A 14,000-nucleotide genomic window follows, 5' to 3' on the forward strand; every position below is an offset into this window, starting at 1 on the left:
AAACTTGTATAAAACTTCTTAGACTGTAATCAGCCCCACCAGCATAAGCAGGGTTGTAATCATTATTATCATTCTCAGTCTCATCCTTTCTAGTGCTTGTTTGTCATCACCTGTTCAGTCCTAGGGATCACTCTTATCATAATCAGCATCTGGCATGATGGCTGCATATCTCACCTGAACTCCTATATCTTAGGCTTTCTCTCAACACTGTAATCAACACTGCCCTCTCCTCTCCTCTGCTCTCTCTCTCTCTCTCTCTCTCTCTCCTTCCCTCCCAGTCTATACTGGCGTGTCACAGTCGAGATGTTGTTGTTTTGTATTGAATTGTGTCGTTCTTTAATATTTCCATACCCAGGGACCACACATGCTAATTAGCTATATAGCTAAATCTGGTGCACTGGTTGAGATATGTATGGACCCTGTTAAATAAAGTAATGCAGTCAGGCATAAAAGTTCTTAGGCAATGTGCCAGAATTCAGGAGTGGAGCAGCTACAGGTAGTTCTGATTAAAATAATATGGATAAATATGGAACAAATACAGGAACGGAAATGTCCACTGCCTGATAGCCTGTATTCTAAACTAAACTAACATGAATCCATTTCCCCCATCGTGTGCACAGATGTGGTGTGAGCAACCAAGACTGCATGGGTGAGCGAGAAGGAGACCAAGGGAGAACGAAGAGGTTCGGATGGATCACGTCTCACCTGAAGGTCTCCCTGAAGGCTGGTTTCATACAGACAAGGCCTGGACAGGAAACCCTCCTCCCCATTCCTGCTGACCAAAACGTCAACTTAGAACAACCACCAACCCCTTGCTCCCCAAACCACTTAGCACGGTCTCAGACTAGAGAGCAGTGAGGTCCAAACCACCTTGAGACCAAGATGGGGGGGGGTGAGCGGGCCCCTCCTCTGCGTATGAATCAATATTCTGTGTTTTGATTTGACAGGCTGATCGCTGATGTAATACTTGAAGACTTCCTTGTACTGTAGTTTTGTCAGCAGGCAGGTGAGCAGGTGAGCAGGTGCTTGTGCTGTTGATGGGGAGGAGGGGGATAGAAGGAAGAAAAAAAAAAGAATCTGATCTGATACTGTATCTCTCTTAGTAAAAGCAGCTATAATCTCATGCACTACTACTGTCATTAGTTATTCAATAACTGTAAAGTACAAAACAAAACAAAAAATGAATGTTTCCCTTTTCTGTGTAGTTCAGCTTAACTAGATCTGTGCTTTTTGTGTTTGTTTGTTTGCTTGTTTTGTTGATTTTACCGATGGCGATGAAGCTAGCAAACTTCTCATTTGTCTGACTGATGGTCCTAATCCAAAGATCCCACCCTCATTTCAGGATTAGTTTTGTGTTTCAGCCTCTAGTCCGTGTGTGTGTGTGTGTGTGTGTGTGTGTGTGTGTGTGTGTGTGTGTGGGGGGGGGGGGGGGGGGGGGGGGGGGGGGGGGTGGGTGGGTGGAGTGGAGTATGTGTGTGTGTGTATTGAATAGAGGAATGTCTAGTCAGTTGCATCAGTGCAATATCCAAAAAGCATGTAGCTGCAAGTTTCAGAACTTTGTGTCATTCTTCACATTGGGGTTCATGTGGAACCAAATGCAGTAGAAAATTGTTCGACATGAGCGTTCCATTTGTCTATTGTGAAATCACTGCACAGCAGCTGGGACCATGACAACACAATGGTTGCCTGGGTTACTGCTCCATTTTATTACATTTCAGAATCAGAAAAAATAATGTAGAGATTAACTTAATCCTCTAGATTCCTAGGGATCAAAGAGTTTCAAACTGAAAAAATAAAAAATAATTCTGACAGTAATATAAGATAAAATAATTGCTGCTATACTTAAGACTTTTATTTTATGTTTTTTTCCTTTTTTCTTTTGCCTTACTTGGATCAGGACGAGTTGCCAGGAGGTGTTGTGCTTTAGAAAAAAGTTGCACTGGACACACACAATGAACATTCCAGTATCAATCACATGTACACACACACACACACACACACACACACTTAATTGGCAGACACTCAAATGGAGTCTTCTGTTTGATGTGGTTATTATGCTTTCCTCCATACAATGCACACACACACACACACACACATACACAGAGATGGAGAGATACACATGTCAAAGTATTTCAACTTGTGAAAATAAGATGATTGGTTCTCGGTATAATTTATAATTTTCTCATTTATTTGAAAGACTCACATCTATACATTACTTCAATAAAATACTTCAGCCTGGAAGGAATGTTTTTGGAATCTTCTTAGGATCTCAAAAACACCGTAGCTTCATTTTCCATTTTAGTTCCTCAAACCCGTTGCCATTACTTTGGCAGCCAGATGGAACTCTAAACTCAACACAGGGCTTTGCTATGCATTTCTTGTATAAAGAAAATAATAATAAACAAAGCATGATATGGCAGGTTGTAAATTTATGCGAAAACTATGAAATACTTATAAGTACAGATATGTAAAGTTGTATATTTTATTAAAACTTACAGACGCAAGCCTCGCCTGATGCCTAATCTCCACTTCGCCCAGCATCCTCTGTTAGGGATAAGTGTGCATAGTCCGGAGATTGGGACTGGCCCCTGAAGAGAGGACACTAGGCTGAAGGACTAGGACAAGCCTCTAGAGAGGGTGCTGAACAGGGGCTCATGATTTGGAGGGTTAGCTTCAGCCAGCTAGCATCTTTAAAATGGTATCCCTCAAGTGCACACTTCTGCCCACATTTTTACAATCACTGGTTTGTAAACAAACAAATGCTTGTTGTCTATGTGGATTGATGGATATGCTGACACTTTCCTACCTAAGGATCAGACGACCCACATGCACAACATACTGTTATTTGTGTCCATGGGTAATGTGCCACCTAATAACCGCATAATTGGCTTGTTAGGGTAAATGAGGGCAGAAATTGGCACATGCTGGACGCCATTTTGAAGGATGGTGGCAGCCCACTGAATATACTTTTGGCTGAATTAGCTAGCCAAGCATCGGCCACTGAAATTTATTGAATTCAGAGGTGTCTGTCAGCGCAGGAATGAAATGATCGTTGTTTTAAATCATTGGTTTGAAATGATCGTTGGATTACCGTATTACCTTACTCTGGACTACAAACACCCAGTCTGGGAGTAGGGTGTGTGTGTGTGTGTGTGTGTGTGTGTGTAAAATGGCTGCACAGGTGCTGATTTTATTACGGCACTAGTGCACTGTGTGTGTGTGTGTGTGTGTGTGTTCACGTGGTGAGTCCAATCCTGTCTGTCTCATCAGAAACAAAGAGTCATCAAAAACTCAAAAACAAAATCTCAAGTAATTTTACAACCTCTAAATCTGTATAGCTTTAAAAAAAAGATCAAATGCAATAAATTTTATTTGGAAAGCACCAAAAGCCTAAGTCATCTTTGTGTCTATTTGTGTCTTCATGGGGAGCACCATGCATCTTATCCAACATGCTTTAGTAAAGTCGATAACTACATGCATGTACTGTATTTGAAAGTTTAGTCCATAATGATACACGTGTGTGTGTAAACGAGAGTGACAGTCCTCTTAAGTGATATGTGAGAAAGTACACACATCCTGAGAACATGTATGATGTTATTACAGTAATTGGTCTACAGTGGTTTTGACAGTAATTGGCCACTTGCTAAGTCTGACTTTCATTTCATGTTTTGATGGCTATGCGGGCTTACTTGTCAAGTAGGCTATGTGTGTTACAGTTTTTTTCCATTGGTTTGGCGCATTTCTTGAAACAGAGATTACATTCTCAAAACACTAAGATAATTTGGCAAAACAGTCTTACAGTTCAGCACAACACCATAGTTCACTTACAGAAGCTCATATCTCTCCAAAAACCATTCACTCATGCTTCAAAACTACATGTTTTGGAGAGAACAACCATTAGACAAACAAACAAATTAAACAATCAGTTTAGACCAACAAGGTCTATTCACTTGGAAATTGTACTATATTCCTAACTGTACGTACACACCGCTGCGCTTCCAAAGATTCAGGAAGTCATTCATTTTCAATGGAAGCCGGCTTCTCTCAGCTGCAAGCGTCAAATCCGTCGGCATCACGTTTTGGGCGTCTTGAGCGACTTGAGCGTCATACAGAAAGTTGGTCAACTTTATGGTAATGAGCTATGACGACCGATCGTTTCAGCGACCAACGACCAGCAACCAATTGGAATAGACGGCGTTTAAATAAAGTAGTAAGAGAGAACATGATCGAACTTAGAATTCTGCCATGTCAGAGCGGCCCTGTACTTTTTTGACAAGCGTCCTTGACAGGGCGACCCGAGCTTCTTTGGAAGCTCAAGTCGGCGGCGTTGTGTACGTACAGTAACGGGATATTAAAAGCTACAGTAATACCAAGAGTTATTATAGGTGGCCAGACATCCCAAGTCTCCCGGATGTTCCGGGAGTCTCCCGCATATTGATAGCGGCTCCCTGACGCCCGCAAATTAGATAAAATCTCCCGGAATCTAGAGTGAGTGATCAAGAGCGCGCATGCGAGACCGCGTGTGCATCTGAGTGTAGCGCGCACACGAGGGGAGAGAGAGAGAGAGGTGGTGCGTGTGTGTCTGAGCGCATCAAAGACAGAGAGCATCCTGATTGGCCTGTTTCGCTAAATCAACCAATCAGTTTTCAGTGTAGGCGGGCTTTTATGTCTTTTCTCCCGAACTTAATTAATCAGTTCAGTAGAAACAGGAGCGTCATGGTAGAGTCAGTGCCTCAAAAAAAGGAAAATGTAAGACCCATTTCAAAGTGTAGGCTACCCTTGTCTCATAAGAGTAAAACATAGGCTAATGATGGACCTAGTCTTGCACGCTGCACTGTTTTGCACTGTTTGACTTTAGCATTGCCCACAGCGGGTTAAATGATTGCAAAAGACATGTTGAGGTGAGTTTAACAAGTGTCAATTCATGTGCATATTATTCAGGCCTATAGCCTACTAGATGGCTAGTTGCCAAGGCTACATGAAAAGACCAAACTACCAAAATCTACATATTTTATTTTCACAATTTCTATCTATAGGCCTTCCTTATTTGTTGTACTGACATTATTGTATAGGCTAAAGGTTATCGTATAGTGAAACGTTTATATTCGATAAATATTGATTTCAGAATAAAAAATAGGAGGCCCAATAAATTAACTTAAATGACCTAAGTACTAACACAGCATTGGAAAAAGAGTTTGAGGAAAAGAAGGGATAGGCCTAGATAATAAGTTCATGTCACGCTGTATGATCTTGCGAGGGTGGCTTCTCCCGGACCCGGACTTTGCATGGCTGCTTTTGCGCAGGCACGCTCGGACCTCTCCGTGGACGGTGCTTGCAGGTGGCTCGACGAGGATGAGATGAGGCGAAACAAGTAAAAAACGAGTAAAAAAAAAAAAAAAAAACATAGTGATAAAAACGGTCGACTGTATGGTCCATTTGACAATTTATATGCATAAATGTATGTGTATGTTTGTCTACAGGAAAAAAGAGTAGAAAAAAGTACGAAAAATCCCCGAAAAGAGTTGGGAACATGTTGTAGGGGGATAGATGGGATGATAGGAAAGTGAGGAAATTAAAGTGAAGTATGACAAAGTATAAGAAGTCGAAGCCCCGAACTACGGGAAAAGTTACATTTTAAAGGAGGAAAACCCCTCCCCTAACAAATCATTGGCTACTTAAAATCGTCGCCATATTGGAGATACTTGCCTCATTAGAAAGCATTAGGCCCTGAAGTAAATCCCTAACATCGTCAAGGAATGGTTAATTATTGCTGTGTTTTAGGTTGTACCAATAGGTCAGACTGAGAAAAACATCTGGAGTAGGTATCGACTTCCAAAAGTTATTAGGGAGAAAGAAGAATAATGCCAGAAGTTATCAGAGGAAGGGAGCGCTTGTGGTTGGAATTGGTACTGCGTCTCCCTCACCCAACTCATGGATCTGCGCTGCCAATAAACCGTACTGTAATTTCTCGAAATGTTGCGCCTTTTCTTGTCGTTCAAGTCCTGCCCTATATGCCTTTGCATCTTGGATGCGTTTTGATGAGCTTTTCTGTTCTTTATATATGGTTATAACCATTTAAGGTATCAAAAATACATAATACTCCATTGTACTTCATTCAGTTCTTTACGCCTAGAGCCTCCAACATGGCCATGCAGCTGGGTTACCGTCCAGAACGTGACATACGTGCAAACGCCTAATTGTTCAGTGTTACGCTAGACTACTTGGCAGAGACCAACAACTGTGTTCAGGTAACTTCTGTTTGTTATCATAGTGTTGTGGGAACAGCGTGTTTTTTTGTTCTACATAAATTCAGTTTTTTTCTTGCTGGCATGGTTCCTCTATTCTTTCACACAAATTCGCGTCACAGACCTACGTCACACACCACTTGGAGGTGCAAACAATCAGAGTTTTGATTGATTTGACCATCAGTTAACATTAAAACTGCCATTTTACTTTGGAGGATGGACAATAGGAGTGATTAACGTAAAAAAATATAAAAACTGTGCTTTCATTATACAACTAAACACGACAAAATACATTTATAACCCTTGAGCCAGCTCCTTACTATGTTATCTCAATGGCAATGCAGCGTTTGTTTGCACCTCCAACAGCATGGCATACCTGGTTACCTCCCCAAAACGCCCACAAACGCCCGTATGTCTGTGTGAAAGAATTATCCAATATGCTCATCCTAGTGAAGTGCCCCCCCCCCCTTTCTGTGGTGCTGGGCATAAACAGGTGGGGTGCATTTATGGCGATAGACAAAAACGTGTTTGTTCTTTGCACACACCCGCGAAATAAACCTCTATATCTCTAGATGTAGTGCATAAATCAAGCCAAAAAGCAAAATGAATGCCTCTGTTAACTGTGCTATATCACACACCACAATATCTCCCAGCATGTAGCTACACTGCTCACTGGGCCATCCTCTTACTCAGGTAGTGCCGACAGGTGTTCTGTGTGTGTTCTGGTGGATGATAAATGGAGTGATGCAATGAACCAACTCAACAAACTTCTCAGCAGGCATGCGGAAGTACTCGTGGTGCTTCTCCTCATCTAACAGCCACATCTTTTGCACATACTGCAAGTGTGGAGAGCAGGCTCGGACTGGTAATCTGTACAACCGGGCAAATTCTCCGGGAATTTTTTTTTTTTAAAGTTATTTAGCCGATTTGCGGCCCGTCATGTAGACCTAGGCTTAGCCTATAAATGCAGTTGCATCCATTTGGATTGGGGGGTGACAGGTCAATCATTTTGGCCTCTTCATGACAGGTTCAGTGTGTGTTACGATCGCGCCCCCCTGCCCCACCCCTCAAGTGGATTTGTCCAAGCAGCCGCTTGGTTTGTGGGGAAATATAGCCTACAAGTCCATGCATGGTACCCTAGGCTATATAAGTGCCCTCCGCTGGCTGGTGTTCACATCATCGCAGTTTAACCGTAAACAGCAATCAGAGGTGTCTAATTTTATTCCATAAATATATTGTTTTTATAGACGTAAGTTGCACGCGCTACGAAGAGCTTCCATTTACTGCACCATGTAGGCTACTGTAGTGCGGTTTGTCTGTCAACTTAAAAAAAACTCCGGGTACCTACAATTTTCGCACAACTTGGTGGAAAAGTGTAGCACAGGTTAAAGAAAACCTATTCATGTTTGGACTCAAAAGGAACTTCAAAGTATTTCCCATATAGTAGCCTTTTAGCTCACAACGACAGTGAAAGTGGAACTTGGAAAGTGGAAGTCTCTCCACCGAGTGTTACATTAGATGCACAATCAATCGCGAGTCGATGCACGTAAAAAGTATAAACTGTTTAGGTTAGGTTAGTAACGAAGGTAGCCTAATTTTGCAAAATGTGATGACGGCACACAAACTTGGGCAAAAACGTTTAGTATACACTTGTGGTGATAGCCTACAGTTAATGTTAATCTCTGACTATAACCAATGTAGAAGATTTGCACCAAATAGGCCTAACTGTGGTTGTGTTTCTACAACATGTTGGCACAAATCATAATTTCTGTCAACTATGACGATCTCCATGCATGTTCAGTAGCCTATATTTTTCATTTAGTCAAGCAGTGACGTGGTTTAATCAGTGTTGGGCAAGTTACTTAAAAATCGTAATATATTATGTATTACTTATTACTGTCATTTCAAAGTAATTCATTACATTATAATATTACTGTCTCTGAATTGTAAGGCATTAATGTGATGCATTACATCCATCATTCATTCTTCTTGCTAAAACTATATGTGAGAAACTAACTATCAGCAGACATGTAGCTTAGTTTGTCTAATGCCTACCAAAAAAATAGTAGGCCTACTAGGCTATGTGATAACGTGCTGCTTGTCTGCAAGCTATCTGTCTGATTATTTAGGCTAAGAGTGACAAAGTCAGTCTGGATTTATGAAGATTTTAATTTATTTCATAAACTTGATGATGATGATCGTTCGTTTGTTACAAACTCACCTTTTCCGACAACGTTGAGTCGTCTCACCCGACAATCGCGGCAATCTCCTTCTAGGGCCGCTGCCGCTCATGCAGGCTCAGCTCAGGTGCCCACGTAAGAGTTTGCCCTTCCCCTAGGCTACTGACTTTCACTTTCGGTGCTCGAATGGAAGTGAGTGAGGCTTTGCGATTTTTTTAATCTAGGCCTTCATAAAATTCTGCATCCACTGTAGCCTACGATTTATTTATTTAGGCCTATTTTTCTTTCCCCTCGGAAGGGCAACGTCAGTTTGAGAAGGGCATATGGGCATTTGCCTGGGCAACCTGAGCAACCCCCCTGTGCACGTCCCTGACTGACAGACTCTATAAGCAGTTTTCAAAACAAAGGAAGAGGTGCACACTCTGTGCCCCCCGGGATGTGAAAACTGGCATCACATGGCACGGGTGCAAAGCTTCCATTCACAAGGGACACTGCACCATGACTGCAATTTGCCATTTGTGCGTGTGAACCACCAATGTTCACACACACATGCGTGCATGCACACACACAGAAAAACACACACAAACAGACAAACACACACACACACACACACACACACACACACACACACACACACACACACACACACATGTACAGCACACCCACTCTCTCTCTCTCTCTCTCTCTCACACACACACACACACACACGCACACACAGTTCATGTTGTCAGTTCATGTTGCCACTTGTGCATGTGAACCACAAATGTTTGCGCATACACACATGCACGCACACACACACACACATACACACACACATACACACACACACACACACAAACACACACACACATGTACACCCACTCACACACGTGTGAACCACCAATGTTTGCACACACATGCATGCATACACACATGTAGACGTTAAAGGAAAATTCTGGTATTTAGCACTTTGAGTCCCTTTTCTGGTTTGTTTTGGATGAACTAGAGTGGTGGACTCTAAAATTTTGACGATTGGTCCTGTCTCGACTTTTTTGACTCGTTTTGAATCGCCTTTGACTACTCAGAGTGGCTGCCAACAGCCATACTCAAACATGTTCTAAAACAACCCTTAACATTCGTTTTCAAAACTTTGCAACTCACTGAGTGGTTAGTGGTGTTCGTTGGCCCCTTTTAACTCACACCGATGCCACACCCAGAACATAGAACAAGATACTGATTTGTTTTCTAACCCAGGCCATTCAGAATGTGAAGTCCATGGGTGGAAAGCAATGAAAAATTCCTTTTAATGTTTTTTTTTTTCTTTATGTACTTTCGGGTGTGCATTTCCACAGTTTCCTTATGCACTCATCTTGCTTTCAAAGACCTCAGTCATAATAACTGGAGACATGCTTTAGGCTATTTGATGTTGAGTCATAATAACTGGAGACATGCTTTAGGCTATTTGATGTTGGCCTCCTTTGAAATGTTCACGTCCATTTGCCACGTTGCCATTAGTATGACTCTTTGAATCCCGTGAGATTGTAGTATAGTCTCTCGTATAGCCTGCAAAAATGCTGGTCTATTGAGAGCTAATTATATCCCGGCTAAATAATTCAATATGGCCATGTGGATGATACTTTTATTATGACTGGCACTATATATAACCCCACTCACCCATCATTTTAAAAGGCTAACTGAGAAAACATTGGAGATGTCAGGTCTGGCCTGGACTGATGACTTTGTGCCACCCTGGTGGCCATTTTGTGTATTGTCCTGTGTTTACTTTTGCCTGTTCCCCATGTGCTCTGTTTACCTGTTTGCTGTCATGTGATTGTCTCCACCCCTTTTCCCTTATATGGTCTGCACTTCCTGTCTCGTAAGTTTCCCTCCTTTCTGCTCACTTGTTGGTCTCATCCATGGAGGTATATAACTGGAGAGAGTGACTAAGTCCCGCCCCCATTCATTTCAATGGCCCATGCTAGGCTAGCTACTTCAGCCAAAAAAGCATGAAATTGACCGCAGCCATCTTTACGAAAATGGCGTTTCATGAGTGTTTGTTTCCGGCACCAGCTAGAACTAGCATATTAAGGCTTCTACATACCTGACGCACCCGACCGGTAGCGCGACAATGTGACGTCAAAATGACGTAGATCTCTCTGGCGCGCCAGGGTTTTGGCCGTGTAGCGCGAGGTAGCGCACCACTCATTTTTTTTCAGACGAGCGCGACAAGGCGGAAACAGGAAGATGGACTAGTTCGAGGGCAAGCGAGTTGCAGTGTTTTGTTACAGTCGTGAATTTTTAATAGTTTGCTGGATAAGTTAACAAAGTTACCAGTGAGAGTTGCAACACATGGAATTAAGAGGAAAGAATAGAAACGATTTATTTTCAAACAAAGGATATCTATTAAGGCCTGAACAAAATCTCTTTCCACTTCAGGAAATTACACAAACTCAGCCAGCTGCTAGCTAGCTAGCTAGCTAACTAAACTGTTTAAATTATTAAAATTTCCCTCGGGATGACTAAAGTACCTATCTATATATCCATCTATCTATCTATCTATCTATCTATCTACCTGTGCACACACCTTGGAAACTACATGATAATGATGATGGTAGTTGTGAATAGTAGCAACCAGTCTGAAGTACCATCACAGAGGCTAGCTACTGGTGTTTCTTACTGCAGCTTCTTCTGCTGTGTAAGTAGTTAATGTTAGTCTTTTCACAACAGCGACACCTCTGTTCAGGAGAATATTGCAACTAGTGTTGCGACCACCACGCGCGAGTATAAATGGTTACGGCGCTTCTGTGACGTCACATTGTCGCGCTACTGGTCGGGTGCGTCGAGTATGTGGGACGTTTTAGATTCCACGTTACAGACGGAGACAACGTAAGGTACAATGGTATGTCGTTGATGAAGATTGGACATTCCCTCAGAGGAAAAGAAGTTGTTTGTTTCCTGTTTGGCGGCTATTATTTGCCGTATATGCGGGATGCCAATACCTTAAAGTAACTGACTATGACCATACACTTTGGCAGATGCATAGCAATGACCTATATCCAATTATTAGCCTACTTAATGCGTTGTGTATGAAGACTATTTTAAAACGCACAGGCTGTAGTTCTGTAGAACGCAGCGTCTGGATCATGTAACCTATGTTCCCCAAGTGATTTAAAACGAAACAAATGTCAATGACTTATTTCGTTTGCTTTCTTGCAACATTGACATGATTAGACTATGCATTTGATTTAAAAGGCTGCCAGTCGAGGCAAAAGCCAAATGTCCAACAACAGTTGCAGACTCTATGCTTGCTCGAACCACAATACTCGAGGGATGTGCGCTTCTATCGGAAGTTTAACTTGCATTGGCTTCATTTCTTCTGCCTGCAAATGTAGCCTAGGCTTAACAAGCTGCAAATTCACACATGGTGCAGCAAAAATCCCAGCTATTCACACGTTTCCTACATACCATGTCTACTTAATTAATAGTCATTTTCGTTGGATAGCCTATTGCGTAATAGGCCTACAACCTGTCCAAATATAGTGTTTAGGGATCATTATTTGTGAAGCCTAAAGTGACACAATATTGATTTGCATAGTTTATTATCACATATGAACATCACATTAAATAACCTAGGACTTCAGAGACAGGGCAAACTTTACCACCATTCCCAAAATGGTGGGTTTACCGCCAAACTTGATTGGTCGTGACGGCCAACAGGTTTTGAATATGGCTCCAAAAAGCAATGCCTTTATGAGTCATGGTCTGACGATCTGCGTCAAGTTTCGTGAAAATCGGACACATTTTGTGACCTGTGAAAACTTTTAAGTGTTTTGATGATGAAATCCAATATGGCGTAAGGTCCAATATGGTGGGGGAAATTGACATCATGGGGTGCATTGAGTTCGGCTTCATCCAAGGATTCCAAATATATCTCAATGTGTACGGTTGAAACGTTAACAGCATAGATGTAATGCAAAATTTGACACAGGTGGCTAGAGCACTTGACATGAAACTTAGTGAAATTAATCATATTACTGTACCGAATCAATGTGCCAAATTTCCCAACTTTTTACTGTATGGTTCAATGGCAAATGAGCGTTTCGTTATAATAATAAGAAAACGTAGAATCACTGTGGGTTGCCTCGCAGCCTCGCTGCTTGGCCCCCAATTATGTAAGCACATAATGTAATCTGAAAACTACGGAGCCCTAGAGGTGTCATCGCAAAATGTTTTGCATGTTGAGAGAATGTGCGCTCGTTTTACTACATTGTGCGCTCTTTTACTAAATTGTGCTCTCGTTTAACTATATTGTGCACTCGTTTTACTAAATCGTACGCTCGTTTTACTAAATTGTGCGCTCAGTTTACTAAATCGTGTGCACAATTTACTATATTGTGCTCTCATTTTACTAAATTGAGCTCTCATTTTATGCATAGTAAAACGAGGGCACATTTAAACGAGTGCACTATTTACTAAAACGAGCGCACGATTTACTAAAACGAGGGCACGATTTATTCAAACGAGAGCACAATTTAGTGAACATGGTTATAGAACATTGTGTGCACAATCTACTTAAATGTGGCCACAATTTGTAAAACGTGCACTCAATATTGTCTTGACACATGTAAACATGAGCACCTTATAGTTCGAGATCTCGATCTACTAAAACGCACCCACGAATAATTAAAACGTGTGCTCGAAGAAATTAAATTATGTGCATAAAAACGTAGGCTTTAGTCAATCCAGGAGGTAGTGGAAACCGGTGTTACATGGCAACTGGCACCCATGTTAACTGGCTGCATTGGTTACGTTTCACGAGTGATGACGTTTCTTTGACAGATGTTGCCGCTTGCAGATTTGTCACTTTCTGATGAAAACTGGAGACGAACAAATACAAATATGCATGACATATTTAAATGTCAAAATTGTCTGTAGTGCCACCAAAAAATGCCACCAAAATATACCTACCTAAATAGCCTAATAATAACTCCACGAGGGTATCTAACCTGCTTACTAAATGAAACCTCTTACAGGATAATCATACATCTACGTACGTGCGTCACAAACTAGCTGATTAGTCATAGTGAAATTTACTTGACTTAGGCTATACAATTAGAAGAAGTCAGCTGATATATGATTGTAGCAAGTTAATATGGCTGATCATGGCTACCTACGGTGTTGTCTTGCAGTTGCCCAAGCCAGTAGGTATTCAAAGTATCATGGTAAAGTTTTCAAACATTTCACTGACTGCTGGTCAGGCTCTCTGTGGCCACCTAGTCTATCTGTAGCCTAAATTGAGGAAGCGTTGCTGGTCTAAAAATAAATAATAATAAAAAAAAAAACTGTGATGGGGGAGGATTAAACCCATGTCGACTGCGTGAAAAAGCAATATGTAGGCATTAACCTGTTGCGCCACAGGAGAAACACGAATTGAGAAATAAACTAGAAAATGTAATTTCGAGGAAATTACCAGTGCATGAAAATATAAACATACTGTATATTAACATAAAATGCCAAACAAACTTTTATTTATTAAATTATTTAATAGTGAATTATTGTAGTGAGGACATTTATTTTTAAACAGTTGTGGGCAGAG

At 41.5% G+C, this 14,000-nt stretch overlaps 1 protein-coding gene across 1 annotated transcript in view; it reads left to right on the forward strand.

Moving 5' to 3' along the window:
* map7b (microtubule-associated protein 7b) overlaps positions 1–3,383 on the forward strand; it is a 41,411-nt gene extending 38,028 nt beyond the window's left edge. The window contains exon 17 of the mRNA XM_042095845.1: positions 621–3,383. Coding sequence (XP_041951779.1) covers positions 621–631 — 11 coding nt within the window. The 3' untranslated portion in view covers positions 632–3,383. The remainder of the gene's footprint in view (positions 1–620) is intronic.
* The last annotated feature ends 10,617 nt before the right edge of the window (positions 3,384–14,000 follow it).

This window comes from Alosa sapidissima, chromosome 6 (genome assembly GCF_018492685.1).
Source record: "Alosa sapidissima isolate fAloSap1 chromosome 6, fAloSap1.pri, whole genome shotgun sequence".
Taxonomy (NCBI): Eukaryota; Metazoa; Chordata; class Actinopteri; order Clupeiformes; family Clupeidae; genus Alosa; species Alosa sapidissima.